The sequence below is a fragment of the Morchella importuna genome (assembly GCF_003444635.1).
Source record: "Morchella importuna strain M04M26 chromosome Unknown Morimp01GS004, whole genome shotgun sequence".
NCBI lineage: Eukaryota > Fungi > Ascomycota > Pezizomycetes > Pezizales > Morchellaceae > Morchella > Morchella importuna.
In genome coordinates, this window is record NW_025763401.1 from 742,693 (window position 1) to 764,494 (window position 21,802).

Below are 21,802 nucleotides of genomic sequence, written 5' to 3' on the forward strand. Positions count from 1 at the left end.
CTTTCTGATGTGTTCGACCGTCAGACGAGCGTCTATCCTATAGGACTGAACCTGTTACTCGTACAAATTTCCATACGCAGTGCTACATTAACGGAGGCAGAGAGAAAAACGAAAGAAAGGGAAAAAAACGCATTCTAGCATTCTCGTGCGGGGGACCCGAATAGATCCAGTCACAAGCACTCATTACCGGTTCTGCATTTTGAATTGAGACGAACCCCTCATTTTACGGGTTCGTTTTACTATCTCTAACTCTCATACAGGGGGGGGGGGGGGTGAAATATCCTAGGGAAGAACATTTTGCGGGAGTTTGTTGGCGAGTTGAGTGGCCAATCAGAAAGAAGAAGGCTGCTCTTTGTCTCTTTGCTTTTATACAGCGAGTATTCGAATGTGCTCGGGTTTGGTTGAGGAGACATATGTTGAGGTGGTGGCGCCTGAAAACGAGATATCGCTGCCCGGAAAAATTGGCTCAACAGGCCCACCCGGAATTTTCGCTGGATGGCGTGGGCGATCCCCCCTTCCCAGTTGGCACCGTCCACTTCATGCTTTAATTCAACCCGCGTCAAACAATTTACCAAATCCCCCCCCCCCCCCACCAAGTTTGATTCTAGGTTTGAGCACCTCTGTTACCGGCTGCCGGTTCCTTGAGGTGCTTGTGATCTTCATAGAATTTTCAGGTTTCTTTACCCTTCAAACCGCAATTGAAATATATTGAGATAAAGGGTTGGAAGGACATTTGCAACACATGGATCCTAGAATATTGACTTTCTTTGATTGCCTAGTCATTCTAAAAAAACTACCGTCATCTACAATACGGTGGATGTAATCATCGGACCCTCGACCTCCTACATATGTCATCTCAGCACAATCCACCACTAAGCATGAAGGGGGGCAAATACAACTCACCATTCTTTTCTCCTTTCCACAGATCAATTCTACGATCGTCAATGCCCACAACAGTGCGGTCCCAGGCCTTTGTTCTCGACAAATCAGTCACACAACCACCCTGACGCGCACATGCAGAGTAGTAGGTTACTAACCCACGAGAAGTGATCACCTTCCCATCAACCACCACCCTCTCCTCCTCATATTCCCATCCTTTTGCGACGATCTCGTCCTTAACACTGGGATGACTCGTAACCTTAACCTTTCCCTGCTCGGGGAAGGAGGAAGCTGATGCCACCAGAGCACTTTAGAAGTCAGCAATTGAACTCTGCATTGATAGGCAAGGGCATTTACGTGGTACCAGCGCAGATACACGCTATCCACTTTCCCTCACGGCGACAGCGGTGGAGGAGCTCCAGTGTGACTTTGTCCTCTGAGAGAGTCTTTGCTCCAGGACCGCCGCCGGGGATAATCAGGATGTCGGACTGTTTGACTTCAGTTTGAGTATACGTATATATATCAAACATAGCTGTTGCTTCTGCAGTGATTGGATATTCTACCTCGATATCATCGGCATTGCTATTGGCAAACCCATCTTGGTCTGGGATGATCTTGAGGCCTCTTGATAGTCTGGCACGGGCGAGATGTCATCAATCTACTCCGTTGCTTGTTGAAGATAACATGTTTTACATACTCTACCCATGCTCTGTTTTGTTGCGCATCTGCACGGCGCACAGCTATGGAACGAACATTGAAGCCAGCCCTTACAAGAACTACAATGTACTAGCGTTAGCTCAAACGAGCTCGCATCGAGATGAAGGGCAGTAGTCGCAAACGCAAACACCGAACCACTCACCATCAAAGGCAGTCACAAACTCAATCTCCTCTGACCCATCCGCGACGAGAATAACTGCAGAGGGCTTTGTCATGATTGAATGATTTTGTATAAAATTAAATCGTAGTAAAGTTACTATGCTATGTATGTAGGAGGTGGTGAATATCGTCTGTGCGGGGAGAAGATAAAGAGTGAGGCTCAAAAAGCCCTGCCAAGACGGGTTGCGTCATAGCTCCCTGACCTATGCACTGAGTGAGTGAGACATTGTGAAGCGAGCGATGTCTCATGATTCCGGCCCGTTCCGGACTACTGTGTTGCTGTTCAGCTCATCTCCTCTGAAGCTATCTAATCGACAGAAGTAGCAAAAGGATTAAGGAGGAGAAGGAGAAGAGAAAAATTAAAATGAAGAAAAAAAGGGGGAAATGAAGCAACATATATCAAGCAGAGAAGGAGGAAACTGAGGTTGAGAGGTAGCTGCTTAGCTAGCTAGCTAGCTGGCGCGCGCGCTGCATACATAATAACACTTGATCAAGGATGATCAAGGATATGTCTCGGATTCAGGGCACCAAACTGTATTTAACCTTAGATTCGATGCATTCCGTACGCGTTACATACAGCTCATCTCTCTCATCTAGAGTGCCTTGGGTACTTCATGTACTCTAGAGCAGCAGGTACCTACATACTTCATACATGCTCTAGCAGTTACATATGCCTCGCATATTACAACAATAGATCCACCATCTAGTCTGTAGTCAGAGTAAATAAAGAAATGCAACTAAAGGCAACAACGAAAGAAAAAAAAGGGGTGGAGGGGCTAAGGAGGATCGAAGGGGAAGGGGGAGGGGGTGGTTTCAAGAACACCGCCAAAGAACATTCCATCGTTTCGGCTCCTCCCTCTACATGCAGCATACAGGTGCGCTTTGACACGAAGCCAGGGGGAGGGCTGAGGCGAAGGTGGTGGTCACAGTCACATAGGGCAGGACAGGAACAGGAACATGGATTCATTAATTCTCCTTTCGCATCGCGCTTCTGGAATAATTCGGAGGTGAGGTAGGATGAGTAACGATCCATGCCATGCCCGGGGGATCGTATTATTATTATCATTATCGAGAGCCCATGAGCCATGGGACTCACAAACATCTCCGTCTATTTCTCAATAGCTGGCTGCTGACACCTGACGTCAGACAGCCCGCCGAGGTGCGCTACTACTTGATGTCTTGATGTGATGCGTGTATGTAGATATGCTAAGCGGCCCTTTGACGACACCCACTCTGAATTCCTTCTCTTTTCTCTCTCAGGAACCAGGCCAGGCCCCGGAGCGGAAGATGGTAAATAAAATAGAAAATAGAAAAAGGGAGTAAAGGAGGAGTCGGAGATTTTTCCTTGTGCGATCTTTGTATCTTTGTGCGCCTGATCCACGGAACTGGTGGGGTGTGTGTGTGGGGGGGGGGGGTGTGTAGTGCACACCACAAGACAGGACAGGACAAGTGACTGACTGATTGATTGACAGGCTGGTTTGGGTTGGTTAGTTTGGATTAGAGTTAGAGCTCAGCTGAGCAGGACAGGATAGGACAGTAAGAGAGAGAGAGAGGGTACAGTCCGCCTGTAACTTCCCCACCGCCCAAAACCTAATCGGAGAAGAGGAGGGGGGGGGGGGGGGAATAGAGTTTATCAACGAAGGGTAAAGTTACATGTAAACAACAAAAGAAAGGAACAGCGAAGGGGGGTGTGCGAGAGAAGGGAGGAAACAACTCGAGGTTTATCTGCTCCCACTCCCCTTCTATCTCCTCTGGTGAGATTCGGTGAAAGTGATATCTGCTACCGAAGCCTTTTAAGCTTGAACGCGCCGCGCCGGATTGGCCCCATGGGCTGGATGGAGCAAACGCGCGCATGCTTGGCCTGGCCTGGCCTCACATCCAGTCTTTTATCCGCACCGCACCGCACCCGTCCATATCCACCGCGAGGTTTCTTGCTGGCGCACTGTTATATCAACTACCACTATATCTCCTTCTCCACCCCTCCCGTTCTCTCCGGCTGATCCGGGGTATAAATTTATAATTTAAGAAAAAGTAGAGAATATCTACAGCAGCGTAGGTAGGGGAAATGAAATCCAAGCCTGCTGCTGCTGCTGCTGCTGCTCTCCACGAGTCTCTATTTCAGTAGGTATATATGCCATACCTACAGGAGCTATCTCCCAATCACAATTCCCCCTCCATGCGCGCACAAAAAACAAAGAAAAGAAGCCCTTCGCTCCCAATATTCGCACCTTGAGTATCGGAGTGAGTAAATGGCCCTACCGTATCCCCAGCTCTCCCTCTACTACCTCCCTCCCCCCCCCCCCCCCCCACCACACACACGCACCCTTCCCTTTCCCTCCCGAGCTTCCCTCCCGCCGTTCCTGCGCTCGGTACAATATCCCGAACCCAGTGCACTATATAGATAATTCCTCAGCTGGGGGAAGAATGGGGGAGAGAGAGGGGGGGGGTTTAGATTAGATAGAGAGAAAACCCACAAACAATAAAAGCACCTACATGCTTAGATTAAGCCGTGTTTATTGCGTGGTCTGCACTCCCACCAAAAAAATCCATTGAGCTAGCCAACCAGCCAGGTGCAAGTAATACAAGATCTGGGGTAGTTAGTTATTCCTACCTTCTCCGGTTACGGACGGCGGGCCGGATTGGTAGACCAAATTACCCTCCCCAGGCAAGCCATGGCCAGGCAGGCAGGCAGGCCGGGGCCCTGATCTTCAGATTCAATTGAATTCAGCTTCAACTGCACTTTCTGCAACACACAACAAAAGTGAAAATATGTACCGTAAGCCCACCACCACGGCTTGTCTGGTGAATAAAAAGACGACCCGTTCGTCCTGTAGACATCGTCAACGGCTGCCACTGCTGCTAACTAACTAACCTACAGATACTGCGGTATAAGCTATATATACTGCCACTTTCTGCTGCTGCCACTTTCTGCTGCTGCCGCTGATGCTGCTGATATGATGCTGCTGATATGATGCTGCTAGCTACATGTAGCTGCGCATTGATAATATATCGCCATGGCATGGCCCCACGACCTAAAGAACGAACTATCGGAGCTAGCTTATAGCTGCTTAACTGTGTAGCTACTGTACTCTAGCTAGCATCTCCAATTCCTTCTCTTTACCTACCTACACCCGAGGAAGAGGTAGGTAAGGTAGATAGATGTAGGGCGTGGAGGTCCGGTCCGGTCCCGCGTGATCACACATCACACCTGGGCTGGTGACAAAGGGGATCGGCTTCCCCGCGCCCAGAGATTTTATTTCGTGCCCTGAAGAAGCAAAAAAAAAAAAAAAAAAAAGAGAGGAAGGAAAAAAGAAACAACTCCATGATAATGATGCTGATCATAATAATGGTAGAGAGTAGGTTTGTATGTAATGTTATGGTATGTTATGTTTAGAAAAAACCTATGATAACCGAGTTCCAGATAATTGAGAAACCCCTACTAGCTAGGGCCAGGCCTAGTATGCGTATGATATGAAAAAAAAAAAAAAATGACCCCCCAGGAAGATACACAAAAAGAAGCCAGAATAGAATACCTAAAGAAACCCCGTGGCCCAGAAAAAACCCGTTGATGATAAAAACCGCAGAGAGCTGCAGAAATTAAGTACAATAATAAAAATAAAAAAGGTTTCGTGGTTGAATAGAATAAAAAGAAATAAAAAGAAATAAAAAAATAAAAAATACCCGTAGCCTTGAGATCTGTACACGCGGGGGGGTTTTTTTTTTCTTCTTCTCTCTTTCTCCCCCGCCCCCTGTTGAAACCCTTCCTCCACCGGGAGAAAGTAAAAGAAAGAGAAAGAGAAAGAAAGAAAAGAAAAAAACAGCCAAATTTTACAGTTGAATAGGAAGAAAGGAAAGGAAAAAATAAACCCTAGAAAGAAAGAAGAACCCGGCCTGTACACCGCCAGAACCCAACCCAATTCCCGCCTCTCCCGATCTATGTCCATCACCCCCACCCAACGATCTAGCTACCGTACAGCGCCGATGTACTCCAAAATGGACAAATGAAAGGGAAAAAAAATGTTTGCAAAGCAATGTTCCAGTCCGTGATAGAAAAAGAAGCAAGAAAAAGAAAAGAAAAAGACCAAACAAAAAGATAAAAGCCGTTTTTTTTGAACCCGTAAACCCAGTGACGAGGAAGAAGTAGAAGATAGAAAAGTAGAAAATTGTGTTTTAAAACACAAAACCGTGGAGTGAGTAAAAAAGAGAAGAGAAAAAACCGAATTGGAACCCAAGACTGTGTCTCGCCCCTCGCATTGAGGTGCAGCCAGTCCTGGTTTCCCCGAGTTCCCTGTTCATAATACATTACTTCGTCATCCCAACACCGTATCGTAACCAAACACCACCGTGTAAAAACTCCGAATGACCCATAAGAAAAGGAAGTCCAGACAAAGGAAAAATGCGTTGCTGTGTAGTCGCTCGTGAAGATGGAGGATTCGCTTATTCGCCTATTTGCTAAGTGTAGCCGACCTTTGGCCCAAAGTACCAATTCATCTGCTCCGGAGATCCACCCATGATAACCCGGTGCCCGGGCTTCCTCCTTGGCTTGCTAATCATCCGCTTCTCGCCCCTTATGGTGATATTTCTGAAGTTGCAGATGAGGTAGACTTTATGCACTACCTGACGGTCCTCCGGCTTTTCGAGCATCTGGCGCATAACAGGCTGAAGGTCTTCATAGGCCTTCCTAGGATCGTTTGAATACTCCTTTTTGACAACCTTTTTGAAGAATTGGTTGTCCAGCTTGTAGTGCATACCGGATCGGTACTCTGAGATGCTCGATGAAAGAGCAGGCGCGGGGCTTGGTTGCGTGTAGATGCTCGGGAGAATCACTGTGGCAGACGATGCCCTCTGGGGTGATATGGCATGTTTAGATGCCGAAGACGGCCCACTATAGTAACCCGAATCCATAGCAGCTGACGGCATGGAGCTTGATGGCTTCGGAGGGGTTGTTAGGTAGGTCGGTTCCGGGGTGACTAAATCAATCGTATTCGAAGAGTTCGGAAAGAGTGTATGGGAATTTGAAGCCTCGATAGCTACGACATTGGTCCCAGCTCGGCGAGAGAGCAAAGACGGCTTGCCATTAATCTTGGAATTCAATGAAGGCCTCAGCCTGAAGCTAGTCTTGCGTTCACGGCGTTGTTTCGAGCCTGTGAGCTCCGTTCTCCACTTCTTACGGGCCTGGTCCTCGACCATGGTTGTATACGTTATTGGTGTACCGACGGACGCGGGACTTGACATTAAACTTCTGTCACACTAGACAGAACAGTGTTGGTGGGAGAAAGCGTTGAGGGAATCAGGCGCAGTAGAGTAAGGTGAGCGCGTTAGGAGGAGGAAAGACAAAGAAGCGAGCAGAGTTAGATATTGAAGAATGTGTTAATGGGAGGAAGAATGTTGTAGATTGTAAGTAGGTAAGTATGAGAGTAAGTGTGAGAGGGAGTAAGAGGGGGAGGGAAAGCGAGTAAGATGTATGTTGTGGGGGGAAAAGGGTGTTATGTGTGGTTGTGGTTGAAATGGAATGGTGGTGGGGCGGATTGGCGGGATGTTTCTTGTGGGGTGTGGTGGTGCTTTACGGTGCCTGAGTAGTGACTGTGGGTGGTTGATTATTGTACAGCCTAACAGAACGGCTTTTTTTTCACACGCTTCCTCCTTCAGGAAATATAATTTCAGAGTTCGATGACTGACTGACTCAATCTGTCAAGCTTCAAGCAAAAATCCTGTATTCCACAAGTAGAATATAAGTCACCAGAAGCTACCTAATGATAGTAGCAAATAATGGTAATAGCAACGGAAGTACGTCCCTCGCCGCTTCCAATTTGCAAAGAAATAAAGAGTAGAAACCTTCTGTGAGTGTCTAGCTAGGATTCGATGACTTGATGGTTCAGGAAACTCTCAGTTGACAATGAGCGTCGGGGGTTTACTCAGGCCCTCGTCGGGGGAAAAAAAGTTGGGAATAATCGGCTGCGGGGGGTGTAGGGGGGGGGGGGGGTATTGAACGATCTGCACGACACAGTTCAGTTTGGACGCTACAGCGAAATGCAGGGTGCTTATCACCTTCAAGGTAATGATGCGAGTACTCGTTCTCAGGAGTATTGGATAGGCGTGAAAGTATACGGACGAATTCGTGAAAGAAGTGTTGAGGGGACGTTGAGCTCAAGAGGACGTTGGGGGTATGAACTTAGAATGTGAATGAGTGAACATGACCATAGTGGGCCGACCAAGGGGATGGTAGACCTAGATCATCATATGAAGGAATCATTGAATTGTATATACGCAAATGACGTCTTCAGCATAGTAAATTTGTTCACCTTTCTTAGATAGCTGACTTTCCCTCTTCCTCTCTCTCTCTCTCTCTCGTCACCACTCTCTAGTCTCTAGGAGTGCCTTAATCTCGTACCACACGTTTTTTTGTGCTCTTTGCCCTCTGGCTCTACCAAGAACAAAATGCAGGTGTGAAAAAAAATGATAATCAGGGTCGTTGCAGGCATTCTTGCAAGGCCAAAGACGCTATGTACGCTACATCATTACCCTACTACTAACCAGATCCCCAGCTCGTAAGCAGGGTAGGAAAGTACCCCCCCGTAATTGAATAATATGTTGACTATTCACATTGTACATTATTAACTCGGGAGGAAATTTAAAGTAGAATTTTCTCTCTACGTGATATCTAGGTTTACCCCAGCACTTGGGACCTTTTTCCTTTTGGGAATTAATAATGTACTTGAGAGCGGAGTATGTACTATAATAGTTGGCGAACGAATTCCGTCGAAAGATGGACAGCATGTATGACCTCTTCCACTGCGTTCGAGCTGCAAAGTAACGCTCTACCCATTTGTCAGGCGCACTTTACACTATTATGCTGTTTTAACTGCTCAGATCAGCTAACCCCAGCACGTGAGCTATAATCCAGAGAGGAGCTAGTGGAGATCTGCTCCTGTTCAAGCTCCTACTCCACCACCACGGCCTCCTCGTTCTCCGTACACTCCTTTCTCCTGCGCGCTGTTGACAAGAAAAGAATAGAAACCAGAAACTCGAGATACAATAATAATTTTTTTTTCCATGCGGTATTCGTGCCAGTTTCAGATGTCCTTTTTTGTTGTAAGGCAAGCTGAGAGCTACTAGTCTTGTGCTACGAACGTTTACACGCAGCCCTGGTGATGAATGCGCCTCACTCCATCCCTCACTCCAACCAGCTCCACAATCCTTTCCAAGCCCTCACCCAAATGTTCCGGCCAGGGAGAGTGAGAGAGAGAAAGGGAAGGCTGCCACGTATGAGCCAGCCAACGGGGATGGAGGGAGTATTCTTTTCTATGTTATGTAGGTACAGGAATTGAGACGGACGGAGCAGGAAAAGAAAGGGATTCTTAAGGAAGAAGAAAAAAGTTCACACAAAACGTTTGTTGGCGAACGCGGGGAAATGGAAAAACGGAGGGGTTGAGCTGTCCTTGCGCGCCAAGGGCATCTCACGATTGAGTTCCCGCCAGGAAAAAAGGGTATGTAGAGAGAGAGATAGAGAGAGGGTACATGGTGGTACTATGTAAGGTTGAACGTCATGATAATCACTTGCCTGTCGACGACGACGTCTGCTGCACGCGTCTGCACGGTCCGAGTGCAAATTTGTGTATCAACCGTTCCATTTTGGGGAACTAGCTTGCAACGTCGAATCCACGGTTGATATTCTGAAAAGCGCCGTACCACTTCCCATTGATTTCCGGCACATAACATTGAAGTATCTGCTTCAGAACTACATGTACGCTACTATCTATCGGTGTCGTCAACCGGGTTCGCAAAAAGCGCCTTGGATCCCACAGCGAGCTAGGCATGTACTTGACTCTAGAGAAGAGTTACAGCACGGTACTATATGTACGCAGTATGTACCGCTAGCTAGCTACAGTACTTACTCGTATTTCTCTGACATTTGTGGACGCGACTGATATTGCATGCCATACAAAAATACGCCAAGCTCATGATTTCGGGTGTATGCAATAATGGCCCAGTTCAAAAACGTCAGAGAAATACTAGTACATGTAGGTATGTAGTCAAGCAGGATGGCGAACTCGCTTCGGTGTTAAGACTGTCAACCGAGTAAAAAAAAAAAACGTGGGAACCCGTGCGCTCCAGCATTGCGTTCGCGCCACAAGAGGTCCACAAATACATACGGAGCTGTAGGGAAGATGCTTCAGATACAAAGCCCGCCCAGTTTTTTCCCCCCCTTTTATCTTCCCTTGGACACAGCTTATTTAAGGTTTCCGAATATTCCTGAAATCTCATATCCATAGGGCCCTCTGGAGTTCGGTGGGCCTCAATAGCTAGCTGTAAGGAAGTTGTGAGGTGGTGGTTGCTGTTGTTGACATCAGCCACAGGGTTATCATCCTCTCACTTCACCTGCTGGTAGGCGCGGGCGCCGGTAACTTTGTTGCCCAAAAAAGCATCCTTCACGTTGCGGGTAAGCTTTCCATAACGAAAGCGGTAAGTACCCGTCAATCCTTTCAGGTTTCTTGGCATCACACCGATTTACAGTTACAGTTTCGTAGAAGCAAGAGGGCAAAGGCCTGGCTGGATATGATGGCTTGATCAATCCTCCTGCTCCTCACAAGGTTGCTTTAGTTTCGAAATGTGTGGCGCTTGGACATTTTGAGACACTTGCGTCCTGCTGGGTCATATGAGAAGAAGAAGAAGAGGAAGAAGAAGGCTTCCAGCCAGCCACGGCCAGCCAGCCATGGCTGTAGGTACATACACCTATGTGGTACCTACATTACCGGCGTGATTCACACACCTACTTATAACTTTCTCGCTACCAGGACCACACGATGTACCTGCATGTGAAAAGAAGAATAGTGCGCGCGAGAGAGCGATGATTGAAAAATAAAACAAAATAAATGCAATAACTTTTACATCCTGCGTCCCCCCTCCCATCATGGCCCATATCGATTGTGATAGTTCTAAACGATTTGAGAGAAACCTCATCGCACCCTCCGGTAATTCTTCCGCGTGGAGGGGTGGGTGGGGGGGAGAGGAGAGGAGGGGGGGGGGGGGGGAGAGGGAACTCTTTTTGTGAGCACTTAATGCGACACTGCAGTGCAGCCAGCAGCAGCAAGCAGCAGGACACACAAACAATAGGTAGCTTGTTTGCCAGGTATCTGATATGTACCTACTATCTATGCTATGATAAATCTGCACGCTGGAAGAGGCTGTTATGGGTAAATAGCTGTACCTACTCTGCTCTCTTCTTGCTCCGAGGAAGGAACTAACGGATGCTCGAAGATTGTCCGACGGTTTTTCGTTACCGTGGAAGAAATACCCCATTGGTGAACCGGCCCCAGAAAATCGCCAAAGTCGGCATTTCCATTGGCCGCTAATGATCATCGATATCGATCTGAGCTTTCGAGAAAGGATATGGACAGGAAACAAAAGCGGGGTCATCAAAGAAATAAAGAAGGGAAAAGCCACTCTTGCGGCACCCCGATGTTTTCCAAATCGATAGGCAGAGCTCGGCTCAAGCTCGGGATCATGAGGTGACGTTCAATCGCACGCACGCACTGTGTGCTACCAAAACCGGTAAATCTTATCAGATCGATCAGACAGCATACAAAACAGGGCCCGTGGTTGGCTGGTTGCACGCTAGCGCCGGTCCCTCGCAAACCCCCACCACCTCCACCAAGCGAAACTACGTATTTGTCTGCTCGTTGCAAGATTTCCGTTTCGAACCTCCCACCCATCTCTCCTCAAAAATCATACAAACCAGCACAATGGCAACCTCCCTCCGCCTCTTGCGGGCGCCCGCTGCTAACCTCCGTGTCGCTGCTCCCCGTCTCAGCGGCGCAAGGGCCTTCGCTACGTCGCAAATTCTCCGCCAGGCAACCGTCGCGGTGCCGACAAAGAGGCCAGTCGGTGCATTCAGAGGAGGGTACGTACTATACACTATCTTGAGACATCTTCCGCGGCGCCCTCTCGTCGTTGGATCGGGTAGGGTGCTGGGAATTGGTCGAGGGAGGGAACGAGCGTTGGATGAACAGTCGCTGACATATCCGGGAAATTCTTGATAGGCTCCTTGGTTTCCTCCTTGGATCGTCTGTCTCCGGAGTTGCGGCTTACTTTTACCTCCTCGAGGAATACAAGGTCTCCAATGAGCTCTTGACGGAAGATATCGATGTACGTTTTCTACCTTTCTCGATCCTTTCCCACTCGCTTTCTATTCTTCAATCAATTCCACCACCACTACCCTCTATATATATAGTTCCCTACATGTGAATTGTGCCGTTTACTGAGATAATCGCTACAGGCCCTGAGATCATCAATTCAACGGATCGAAGTCTACGTCCGCAGCCTAGAGGAGAAGATCGAGGTCCAGGAGGCGAAGTCAAAGAAGAAATAAATGTTCAAAACTAATCCACCGCCCGTTTGTCCGTCCATATTCCAATATCACACATGTCCAAAGAAAGGGAAAAAAAAAAGAGAGAGAAAGAGTGATGAAGAAAAGAACATAAGGGACTTCAATGCAATGTTAATTTTTTTGAGGATTGCATTTTTCTTCTTTACTAGGACTGCGAGAGAGATATCTAGGGTTTTTAGTTGTTTGTTGTTTCGTCTAGATTTCCCCCAAGTCTGTCATTCCTTTACTTGCCCTTCGTAGCGGGTAGGGAAAGCGTTGTATCAAAGCTCGTGGCGTGTAAGTAACATATCTCTGGAAAATCTCATATTTCTTTTTCTGCGATTGGACGATGGGTGGAGACATTTCTGGAAACTGCATCAAGTATTGGTGTTTGATTCTCCCGGGCCGCCATCACCGTGTCTACTGGTCCGATCCAGAAGGGTGTATTGCCGTGGTGTCGGAATTTCATATGTGGATGTGAATTTCTCTTCCAACTTTCTTCACCGCCAATAAAACTCTTCTGTCAGATTTCGCCGGCATATTGCCAGGTGTAACTACATGTATGTGATAGTCAGGGTCAGGGTTCTATCATAAATTCTCACTCGCTCCAAGGTTCGATGCACTCCTTTGTCACATTTTGCCTTTGATCATCTATATCCTTCTGTAATTCGACTCAGAGTTTGGGATGATTGACGGATCGATGATCAGAATGATGAGGAAAATTATCCAAGGCTTGAGATAGACTTGACTAGAATTTGGTAAACGCCCGCCATCCTCAGATTGAATAGTATAGCACTACAAGTATAAAGTAGCACTTAGAGATAGATGATAACCACCGCATCTTTCTGGACGATTTCATCGAAAGAAACAGAGCCACATTGACTTTCGATACTCTGGCCGATACCGGCAACCTTCTATTTACATAAACCCTCTGACAAGTCCTGTGGCTGCAAGAAAGGCTATTGCACACGGGAACAGAAACGATCTGCCCCATTTAGCTAAGAATCCAGGCATGAGACCAAGTATTCCCTATATTCTATCTATTATACATGAAGCTTAATACAGAAAGGGGGGGTAAGATAGTAGGATGAAGAGAAAAAAAACTTACCCTCATAAGAATTTAGTCTGCTGAAAATCTCACTCGTTTCAACCCATCCCTATCGATTGCCGTCTTAAATCGAATACCCCCCTTCTTAGTTGGTTTACTCTTCGCCTTTGCAGCCCGTCCCTTAAACTTCTGTCTGCTTCGATCATCCTCCGGCCACTCAGTCCCGGTCTTTTTGAAGATATTCTCCAGAGCGTCAAGCTCGACATCTTTCTGGACGGTCTCTAATCTGTTGCGCAGGACTTTCATTGCTTCGCGGAGTTTAAAGATCTTGTAGGTTCCGTTTGTGACATCGTTTGTGGGGTCGGTGGGGTCGGCGATACAGAGGAGGGAGTTACGCGGTTTGCCGCAGTGGCCCTTCGTGCCCTATGGATGTGGTTGGTTAGTAGTTGCACTCAGCATGGGAGTTCTCGACGGGGACAAGGGTCCACCTTTTTGTAGATGGCACCTTCTGCGGGCTCTAGCATGGTAGTGGCCAACTTCCACTGAGAAGACCAGAAGGTGAGGTAGTCAATCAGCAGGCGTTGGTAGTCTCTCTCTTCTATCCATCTCTGGTAATCCTCAACTGTGCAATTGCGTGCCTTGACCGTTTTTCGGACCTTTGAGGGAGAGTCAGTTCTCGACATACAGCTAGAGGGCCGACCAAATTGGGAAAAAGCATCATCTCACATTGAAATAACCAATGATAGTCAACGCAAGACCGTACGACGAGAGACCGCCGGTGTAAACTTTGTTGTAACGCCTTGATTTGAGCCTAAACCGCGCAAATTCTGTTAGAAAGCTTATTTCAGTTCTGAGGGATAATTGAAGTAGAAGGAAACACCCTTACCAGTACTTGAGCAATATTATCATTGTCCTCATGTAAGCACGCTCGTCCAATTCTCTCCTGACATAGTGTGTGTTGGCGAGTCCATTGGTCGTGAATGATATGTCTACGCCGATAAGGTACTTCGAGTCTATATAGGTTACAATGGGTACACGGGCATTCGCGTGAACCGCCGTAGTCGTTGGTTTGGTGATCCTATTTTTGATAAGTTCATCCTCCATTTGTTGTGCCCAGAGACCGGCGCGGGTCCGGGAGTATAAATTTTGTGTATCGACCACAAGGTCGATATCACTATAGAAACACAGAAGGTCAATTACATTCCTCAAAAGTACCCAATCCCAGTGAGAGGGTGGAGGGATTGCGAGGGAGAGGATGAAGGGAAATGTACCTCCCATGTAAACTTGTGCCATTCGCAAAGCTTCCCACCGGCGAAACTTTTGCCTGAGGCCATATCGAGCGAGCGATTGCGACGCTCCTATCTAGAGTTAAATTTCTCTTCAGTGCTCCTTCCGCACTGATAGCAAGACGTGCCGCCAGAGCAGCGAATGGGCTCGCCATGGTGCATTATTCTCAATAAAAGAGTCGTTAGAGGAGAGGGCCACCAAGATTATTAGATGCCTACCGGGGCCAGTTTTTTTTTTTTTTTTTTCTCGCTTTCCCTCGCACAGTTTTGGTTACCACAATCACCCCCACCCTGGTCGTTTACCGGGATGTTCCTTATCGGTTCCCGAAGCGGATATTTATTGATTGGGTATTCTTGGCGTTCCCATGATCACACCTCACGTCTTCCTCCCCGCTACGCATATACAGCAGTCCATCAAATCTATCAGTAGAGCTGCCGACGCTACAGTACCTTAGACAGCTACTACAGTTACAGATATGCCTCCTCAACCATCCGCCTATTCATCAAGAGGCGTCCGTCCGTCGCTTGCCCCTTCGAACGCAAAGGCACGTCAGCTCGCCCATCTTAATTCACAGCTGGCGCAGCTACAGGCACATCTCGCTGATCTCCAGGATATCATGCGAGTAACAGCTGTGCAAGCTGAAAATATTAAAGCCCTAGGAGGGCTCAACGGTGCACTGTTGATCTCCCCTCGCCCTTCCTTTGCTCCTTCTAACATGCATACAATGTAAAATAAATGGATTTCGTTTCGCTGACCTGTGTGACCATGAAATGGTCCAGATTGATGGCCGCCGGGAAAGTGCTTGGAGATGAAGGCAACGGAGAATAGTCGTTTCTCGCGGAAGGAGAATATTTTAGGAGTATTATAGACTAAGAGCCAATGCTCTGCATATTTAATGACTGGAGCCTCTTCAAAGAATCATGGAATTTGTTTTTTGCTCGCAACTTCCTGGTACTTCGTCAATGTATTGCATGGTCCACTCTTTGCCTGAGAGTAGAGAGAAATTGTTAAAAATGGTTAGAAGCTAATCATCTCAATTCTGACAGTTTGGATTACAGAGAAACAAAGTGTGCAATCCCACTCCTCCGATCCCACTCCTCCGATCCCACAACAATAAAAAGGGTACAAAGTAGATAAGAAATACAGTCCTTAAAAGAGAGTAAATATCTGGTGCATGGGACTGGTCCCTACAAGGGCTATACAGACATAAATGAAGATCGAAATGGACGGAACCTGAAACCCAATAACCCTTTAACAGAAGGTAAAAGAAACCCAAAAGTTTTGGCATAGCCAGACCCAGTGAAAAAATAGTGCAGGGCGAGACACAACGACGGTAAAGTAATAGGAAAGAGCACTCGTTAAAATCATATCATCCTTCCCCATCCAGAAAAGTCAACGAAAACGAATATTGTATCTCTTGTCCAGAAAGTGATTATAACCAAACCCAGGAACGAAACAAAGTAACAGAAAGGATACCTCCTTCCAATAGGCCCAGAAAGACACCTCCTTTCTATCCGTGATGAAACAGGAAAAAAGAAAAATAACCAAAATGTGAAATATATCAAATGAACCTAAGAGCCAAATAATCAAACAAAAGAAAGAAAAGACCCGTGCTGAAGTGAACCATAAAAGAGACAGACATGCACGAGCATAGAAAAGCAACCACATGAAGAAAATCCCCAATAAATGTACACGACGATCCATCTCTGATCGCGAAAAGCACCTCATCGTAATAAACCAACACTCCAAATTACCCACAAAACCCTGCTAACCATTTTTCCAAGAGATTACTTGGATAATTTGGCTTTGCAGTGATCTCTAAGCCCTCAAAACGAGTTTACAACCAGAAAAAACCCCCACAGAAAATGAGAACACCATAAAACCGAAGAAAATCAGACAAAGCATTAAAGAGACATTGTAAGCCATTCCCATTCCTGGGTGCCAGCTGTGGGATTGACCGCCGGCGCAATAGGTGTGTGATGCGTTGTGTTATGTATAATTGACGACGTTGATTGCTGGAGAATCGGTGCCAAAGGCTTATCCTTCTTTTTGCCGATATCTCTTGTTGAATCATCCATAGCATCACCATCTTCACTCTCCTGAGGATGGCCCTGGCTTTTTGAGAGCCGTCGAGGACGCTTCGGCACTGCAACAGCAATTGGCCGAGCTGAATTGCCACTAAGGGAGCTCTTTGGTGGTGCGGCAGCAATTGGAATGACACTTATTTTGTTACCCTGTCCAGAAGCACTCATCATAGACAAATTATTCGTAGGAGTGCTGACATTAGACCCCCCACCTGTAGAGGGTGGAGATTCCGACCCTGCGAGACTTTTGGACTGTGCCGAAACTGGCGTAGTAACTGGGGTTTGTACCAAAGAATTCTTCCGACCACCCTTCTTGGATGCGCGAGTTGCCGCATTTCCGACAGGCATCGAGTTTCCACTTCCACGGTTACGCTTTTTGATGACATCCGTTTTCAATGAAAGAGGGCGAACCACACCATGTAGTTTCAAAAATAGACCACACGCATTACATAGAGGATGACCCTCGGGATTTCTCCTCCACAAAGGCGTGGTTTGTGTAAAGCAATTAGTGCAAGTCGTCGGAAGTCCGTTGGAACCACCAGCTCCAGCCCCTCCATTCTTCTGACCATCTGGTGAAGCTGGCCGGGAAGGTTCAGTGGAACTGAAACCAGACTCTGGCGGTGTGCTTGGATTAGATTGGACGCGCTGGTTCATTATTGAAATGGCCAACTGGGGAGCATTCGGCGTAGAACTTGTTCGAGCGATTTTCTGCCTTCGCGCACCGTTTGGATCCTGTACCCTGTTACGCATATCACTTACCGATGCACTAACGGAATGTGATCGGCTATGATGCCCCCCACTCATACTCCATTCTTGCGGAGAGGGCGCAGTCTCGGTGCCACCAATCCTCACTGTCTTTTGCTGTTGTCCTGGGTACCGCCCATTTCCAAATGAGTTTTGCCCACCCGCACCATTTCTCTGACCCCACTCTCCGAAATGAGTTTGCAGGGCTGATTGCACGTCCATTTGATCTTCGATTTGATTCAAATCGCTTTGAATATTCATTCGGTCCATTTCCTCGTCCTCAAGGTCAGAATCAGCACCAAAAGAAAACATCCCGTCATTCCTAGCCCCGCTAGAACCTGGTGACTTAGCAAGGCTAAAATCTCCGCGCAAAACCTGTGAGGGGTTGACGTGTTGAAACTGTTGATATCCAGGCGATGGAAATCCTGAATGGGTAGCAGATGGGTTTGCACTCAAAAGAGGGTCGGTGTTGCTGAAGTAGTACTCGTTGGATGTGAGGCTATTTGGTAATGTACTGTTCCTTGAATGTCCAAAGCTGGGGATTGTGCGCCCTTGTTGCCTGTCAATGTTGATCTGATCGAAGAAATTTCCTGCGTGATTTTCGGAGAGAGGATGAGGCGTCGAAACAACAGAGTGGTTGGCGGAGGCGGGGGGGGAATAGAAATCATTTGAGGTCACGGAAGACGCCATGGGTGTATGGGAACTATACATGTTCGAGAACGGACCATTTGTCACAACAGGGCTGTGAACAGGAGAAAAGAAGCTATTTTGATAGGGCCCAGCAGAAGTAAGGTACTCCGACGTCTCCACAGAGGTGTCAAGAAATGACATAGTAGATGGATGTGAGTTTGGGATTGAGAATCCTTGGTGATCCTGATCCAGATGATAATCGCTTAAATCGTGGTCCGGATCTGGATCGTTGGGAATCATGATACTGGCAACTGGAGGAACGTGTGGGGAGAAGTCCGCGCGTCGCTTGGGAGGCTAGATAACACAATTATTAGAAGTCATACCTACACTTGCCATAGAAAGAACTCACTCGACGCTCATCGACACTTGTTTTCCGAATCCTCCTCTGAACATAATCAAACTCATCGTGATTATTCTCGAGATGCTGGGGTGCAGAGGCTGGTGGAAGATGAGAACTAATCATGAGTTCTTTTTCTCGAGATGATTTCTTTATGGGGATTGCCGAGGCAATAGCATGAGATGAGGTATTGGGATTTAGGTTCTCGCTGCTTGGTGAATGTGCAACCCCGCAACTCGAAAATCCGCTTGGGGAGCCAACCATTGATGATGGTGATGTAAAGGTAAGGTCATCCATAAACATACAATCGGGCTCTGACGGGTTCGCACTGACGCTCGCCGAAGACGTTTTACTTTCAGCTGCTGAGCGGGCTGCAGCAGAAATCCCTCCTATTCGGTTTTGGTGTTGCTGAGATTGTCTTGCGGCCATTCTAGATTCGACCATCAGAATCGGAGATCTTTATAAAATAAAAGAAGCCTGTAGATTTTAACTGGGGGGCACTCACCGAGCTTGTTGCTGCTCTTTACGTAGTGTCATTGACATCATTCTCCAGGTAAGATTTTCCATACGCTCCGCGTTAGGGAGAACGTTCTTTTGTTTACTATACAATCTCCATACTTGAGTAGCGAGCGGGTCCTTTTTTTGCATATCCTCTGGTGTTTCTTCGTGTCGGCCGTTCGTGGCGCCACTGATATCCCCAAACGATCCGCCCAGAAGCTCCTTCCGGGCGAAAGACTGCGCCTGTGCGAACTCCAGATTGGCGTTTTTGTCTCCAGATTGATCTCTAGAGTATGAGGGTGAGAGAGTAAAGGAAGTAAGTTTTTGTGGAGAAGTAGGTTTGGTTTGGTGTAGATGGGAGTGCGGAGAAGTTGCACCTGAGCCAAATGGAGCTGCCGAAAACATGTTGTGTGAATTCTCACCAGCGGCGACGGCACCCAAGCCGACACCCCCACGCCCATTGAAAGCCATCGAGACTTCGGTCTATGAATGTAAGAGATGGGACCACCCCAGAAAAAGGGTTGCTTTTTTGGAAGAGGTTTTTGCTTTTTTTGCTTCTAAAGTTGGAGGGGTAGTGTAGAGGTGGAGGGCGAGGGTGATCGATGGTAGAAGTAACAAGGTGTGATGCAGGCGGTGGCACGAACTTGAAAACCCGACACTGACCGCTGCTGAGTTTCGCGGGATGGCCGCAGAGTTGAATGTGGTGGGGGAGAGAAGAGTGGTAGTGACGAATGGAGAAGCAATGTCCTGACGGTACCCTGTCTTAGGCTTCTTCCCTGTCGACGCCGAGATCTGTTTGGAGTACACTCAGAACAGGAGAGAGCACAATAAATAAAAGTAATGTGAGTGATCTTGCGCACTCTCCGGCCGTCAGTCGCAAGATGCGCTGCGACTGTGCGCAACCGAAGCAATCAGAGTTGAACCCGGCAGCCGAATGAACAAGGTGAACGTCAGTCAAATATCAAACCCCGCCGGTGGCTTCGCACGGCCGCTGTACGTTCGTCTCCGTCGGCGATGGTTTATTTTGGATTTTGTTTCCTCTCTTAGGTATTACACAAGCCTGCGGCCTCGATGTCAATACTCTCCGCACCCACAGAGAATGAAAATATGGGGGGAAAAAAATATAATTCGAGGATAGGCTGGTGTGCATACCTGGTTCTTAATATTGTTTCTCGGTCGCTTGCGACTGTCTGTTCACTTTTCGCGAGATAAGCGACCGTAAATAGATGACAAATTTGCAGGGGGGTTGCTGAGCGCGGGGTCACATACTGTCTCTGTCTCGATCGAGTCTGACGAGCGACTACGAAAGAAATATAAAAGAGGTAAGTAAGGGTGTGTATGTTATATATATAGGGCGTGCCAGGCGAGTATAAAACACAATTCCACATAAAAATGCAAGAAATGAAAAGGAAAAAGGACCGGTTCTATATGAGAGTAGAATCTGGGGGGAAGGACAGCGGGGATAGATGGAGAGGAGGGGGGGGGGGGGGTATGAAATTATGGATTACAAGGGAGGAGGGGAGCAACAGCTAAGAGGAGGAGAAAGCAGCCAAAGGAGCAAAGAGAGGCGCGTATATGTGGTGGATATGTAGAACTGATGTCAAGCAGCTGCTGTTGACTGCGGTTGGTACATATGATGGACGAACCCACCCAGACCCCCGAATAGTGCTTTCTGAATATGCAGGGTACATGGGAGGGCTATCCAGACAGTCGGAAAGAGTAGGGAAACGATATTCTTCATTGTGACGGAGGGAGGGAAGAATGAACTTACGGATGGACCTGGTCCTTTTCTCTCTGTTCACTTGTGGATCTGTGAGATGTCTGGCTGGAGGTAGAGAATCAGGTTGGCTGCTGGTCAAAGAAGAAGACGAGGACGACCCCCGCTTGTCTTACCTACTTTCCGTAAATGTACCGTCTGTTGTCGAAAACAGTGAGATTCGAGAGAGTCCCCACGCAATTTATTTGACCTCTTTTTTTTTTTCCTTTGTATATTCCCTGATCAAATAAGACTAGGTTCTTCTCAGCTTTTTCCGAATATTTTGATGAAACGGGACGGTTAGATATGGATGATATGATTGAATCTGAGTGAGAGAATAGGCAATCCAAAGCGCGTTACTGTGGCTTCTTCCCCTCGGGTGATGAAGGAACGAGAGGACTGCGCAGCTGTCGAGATAGACAGCCACTGGATAGATAGAGTAATATCAAATCGTCAAAGGTTATAAACGCCCATGTCAAAAGAGGGCCAGAATTCAAATAAGCTGGAACCGGAACTCAATTAACTGTGTTGTAGGGCTCTGATCTGTTTAGAAACAAGAAAAGGAAAAAAGATGAGCTCTAGCTGGTGATGGAGAGAGAAAAGGCCAGCTACCAGATAGTGGGTTCTCCCCTCCCCCAGGAATAGTTCTCACTCACACAGTTCACTACTCCTCTTTTTTTGGACTGAGGGGGGTCATAAAATCAAAATAAAGCAAAAGAAAAAAATTGTGGACCAAGGAGAGCACAAAAAGCACTTTTTTTTTTTTTTTTTTTTTTTTTTTTCGCTATGGATGGATTGCTACATCTGAAAAGCAACACACCTAACCGACACGACAGTTAATCGGCTAGCCACACCATCACCACCCTCTTCTGCAGGCTGAATCTGCACTGAATAGTACGAGTGAGTGAGTATGGATGCGAACTCTATGGCACGCTCTTACTATTTACCTATGCGATAGAGGTTCGATATTTCAACCAGCTCTAGGAGTTTCCCCTCTTTTCGCTCATCATCAAAGATAAAACGCCAGCTACAATCTACACTCCTCCCTTGTCCGCACGTTCCAGGCTGACCCCTCCCCCCCCCCCCCCAATGGAACATTTCGTGCAGCTCTTATTCCTCAAGCGTCCGTAATTAAGACCTCGCCCGGCGTTTCGACAGTTGAGCACCGAACAATCCATTGCCAACGGGGTTAGTTTGACCAACTGAAAAAAATGTCGCTAACAGCGGCACCGAATAA

General features: G+C 47.3%; 6 protein-coding genes across 6 annotated transcripts; 1 reads left to right on the top strand and 5 right to left on the bottom strand.

The window, feature by feature from the left end:
• Positions 1 to 803: 803 nt before the first annotated feature.
• On the bottom strand, positions 804 to 1,811 carry LAJ45_02343 (uncharacterized protein; the record flags this gene model as incomplete). The annotated part of the gene is made up of 7 exons (XM_046111934.1): positions 804 to 842; positions 904 to 970; positions 1,038 to 1,187; positions 1,237 to 1,367; positions 1,443 to 1,512; positions 1,577 to 1,655; positions 1,739 to 1,811. The coding sequence occupies 7 exons, from the start codon at positions 1,809 to 1,811 to the stop codon at positions 804 to 806; spliced, it is 609 nt and encodes a 202-aa protein (XP_045974834.1).
• A 4,396-nt stretch (positions 1,812 to 6,207) lies between these two features.
• LAJ45_02344 (uncharacterized protein) lies at positions 6,208 to 6,945 on the bottom strand (the record flags this gene model as incomplete). The annotated part of the gene is made up of 1 exon (XM_046111935.1): positions 6,208 to 6,945. The coding sequence occupies one exon, from the start codon at positions 6,943 to 6,945 to the stop codon at positions 6,208 to 6,210; it is 738 nt and encodes a 245-aa protein (XP_045974835.1).
• Positions 6,946 to 10,468: 3,523 nt separating this feature from the next.
• On the top strand, positions 10,469 to 12,124 carry LAJ45_02345 (uncharacterized protein; the record flags this gene model as incomplete). The annotated part of the gene is made up of 7 exons (XM_046111936.1): positions 10,469 to 10,478; positions 10,551 to 10,586; positions 10,958 to 10,959; positions 11,014 to 11,057; positions 11,234 to 11,656; positions 11,796 to 11,901; positions 12,032 to 12,124. The coding sequence occupies 7 exons, from the start codon at positions 10,469 to 10,471 to the stop codon at positions 12,122 to 12,124; spliced, it is 714 nt and encodes a 237-aa protein (XP_045974836.1).
• A 1,117-nt stretch (positions 12,125 to 13,241) lies between these two features.
• Positions 13,242 to 14,610, bottom strand: LAJ45_02346 (uncharacterized protein; the record flags this gene model as incomplete). Its single annotated transcript, XM_046111937.1, has 5 exons — positions 13,242 to 13,592; positions 13,658 to 13,825; positions 13,896 to 13,980; positions 14,056 to 14,343; positions 14,441 to 14,610. 5 exons carry the CDS (start codon positions 14,608 to 14,610, stop codon positions 13,242 to 13,244), a joined length of 1,062 nt encoding a protein of 353 aa, XP_045974837.1.
• A 1,750-nt stretch (positions 14,611 to 16,360) lies between these two features.
• On the bottom strand, positions 16,361 to 19,280 carry LAJ45_02347 (uncharacterized protein; the record flags this gene model as incomplete). Its single annotated transcript, XM_046111938.1, has 3 exons — positions 16,361 to 18,268; positions 18,324 to 18,741; positions 18,817 to 19,280. 3 exons carry the CDS (start codon positions 19,278 to 19,280, stop codon positions 16,361 to 16,363), a joined length of 2,790 nt encoding a protein of 929 aa, XP_045974838.1.
• A 579-nt stretch (positions 19,281 to 19,859) lies between these two features.
• Positions 19,860 to 21,663, bottom strand: LAJ45_02348 (uncharacterized protein; the record flags this gene model as incomplete). Its single annotated transcript, XM_046111939.1, has 7 exons — positions 19,860 to 19,869; positions 19,962 to 20,006; positions 20,079 to 20,109; positions 20,581 to 20,634; positions 20,703 to 20,724; positions 21,391 to 21,452; positions 21,513 to 21,663. 7 exons carry the CDS (start codon positions 21,661 to 21,663, stop codon positions 19,860 to 19,862), a joined length of 375 nt encoding a protein of 124 aa, XP_045974839.1.
• Positions 21,664 to 21,802: the final 139 nt, after the last annotated feature.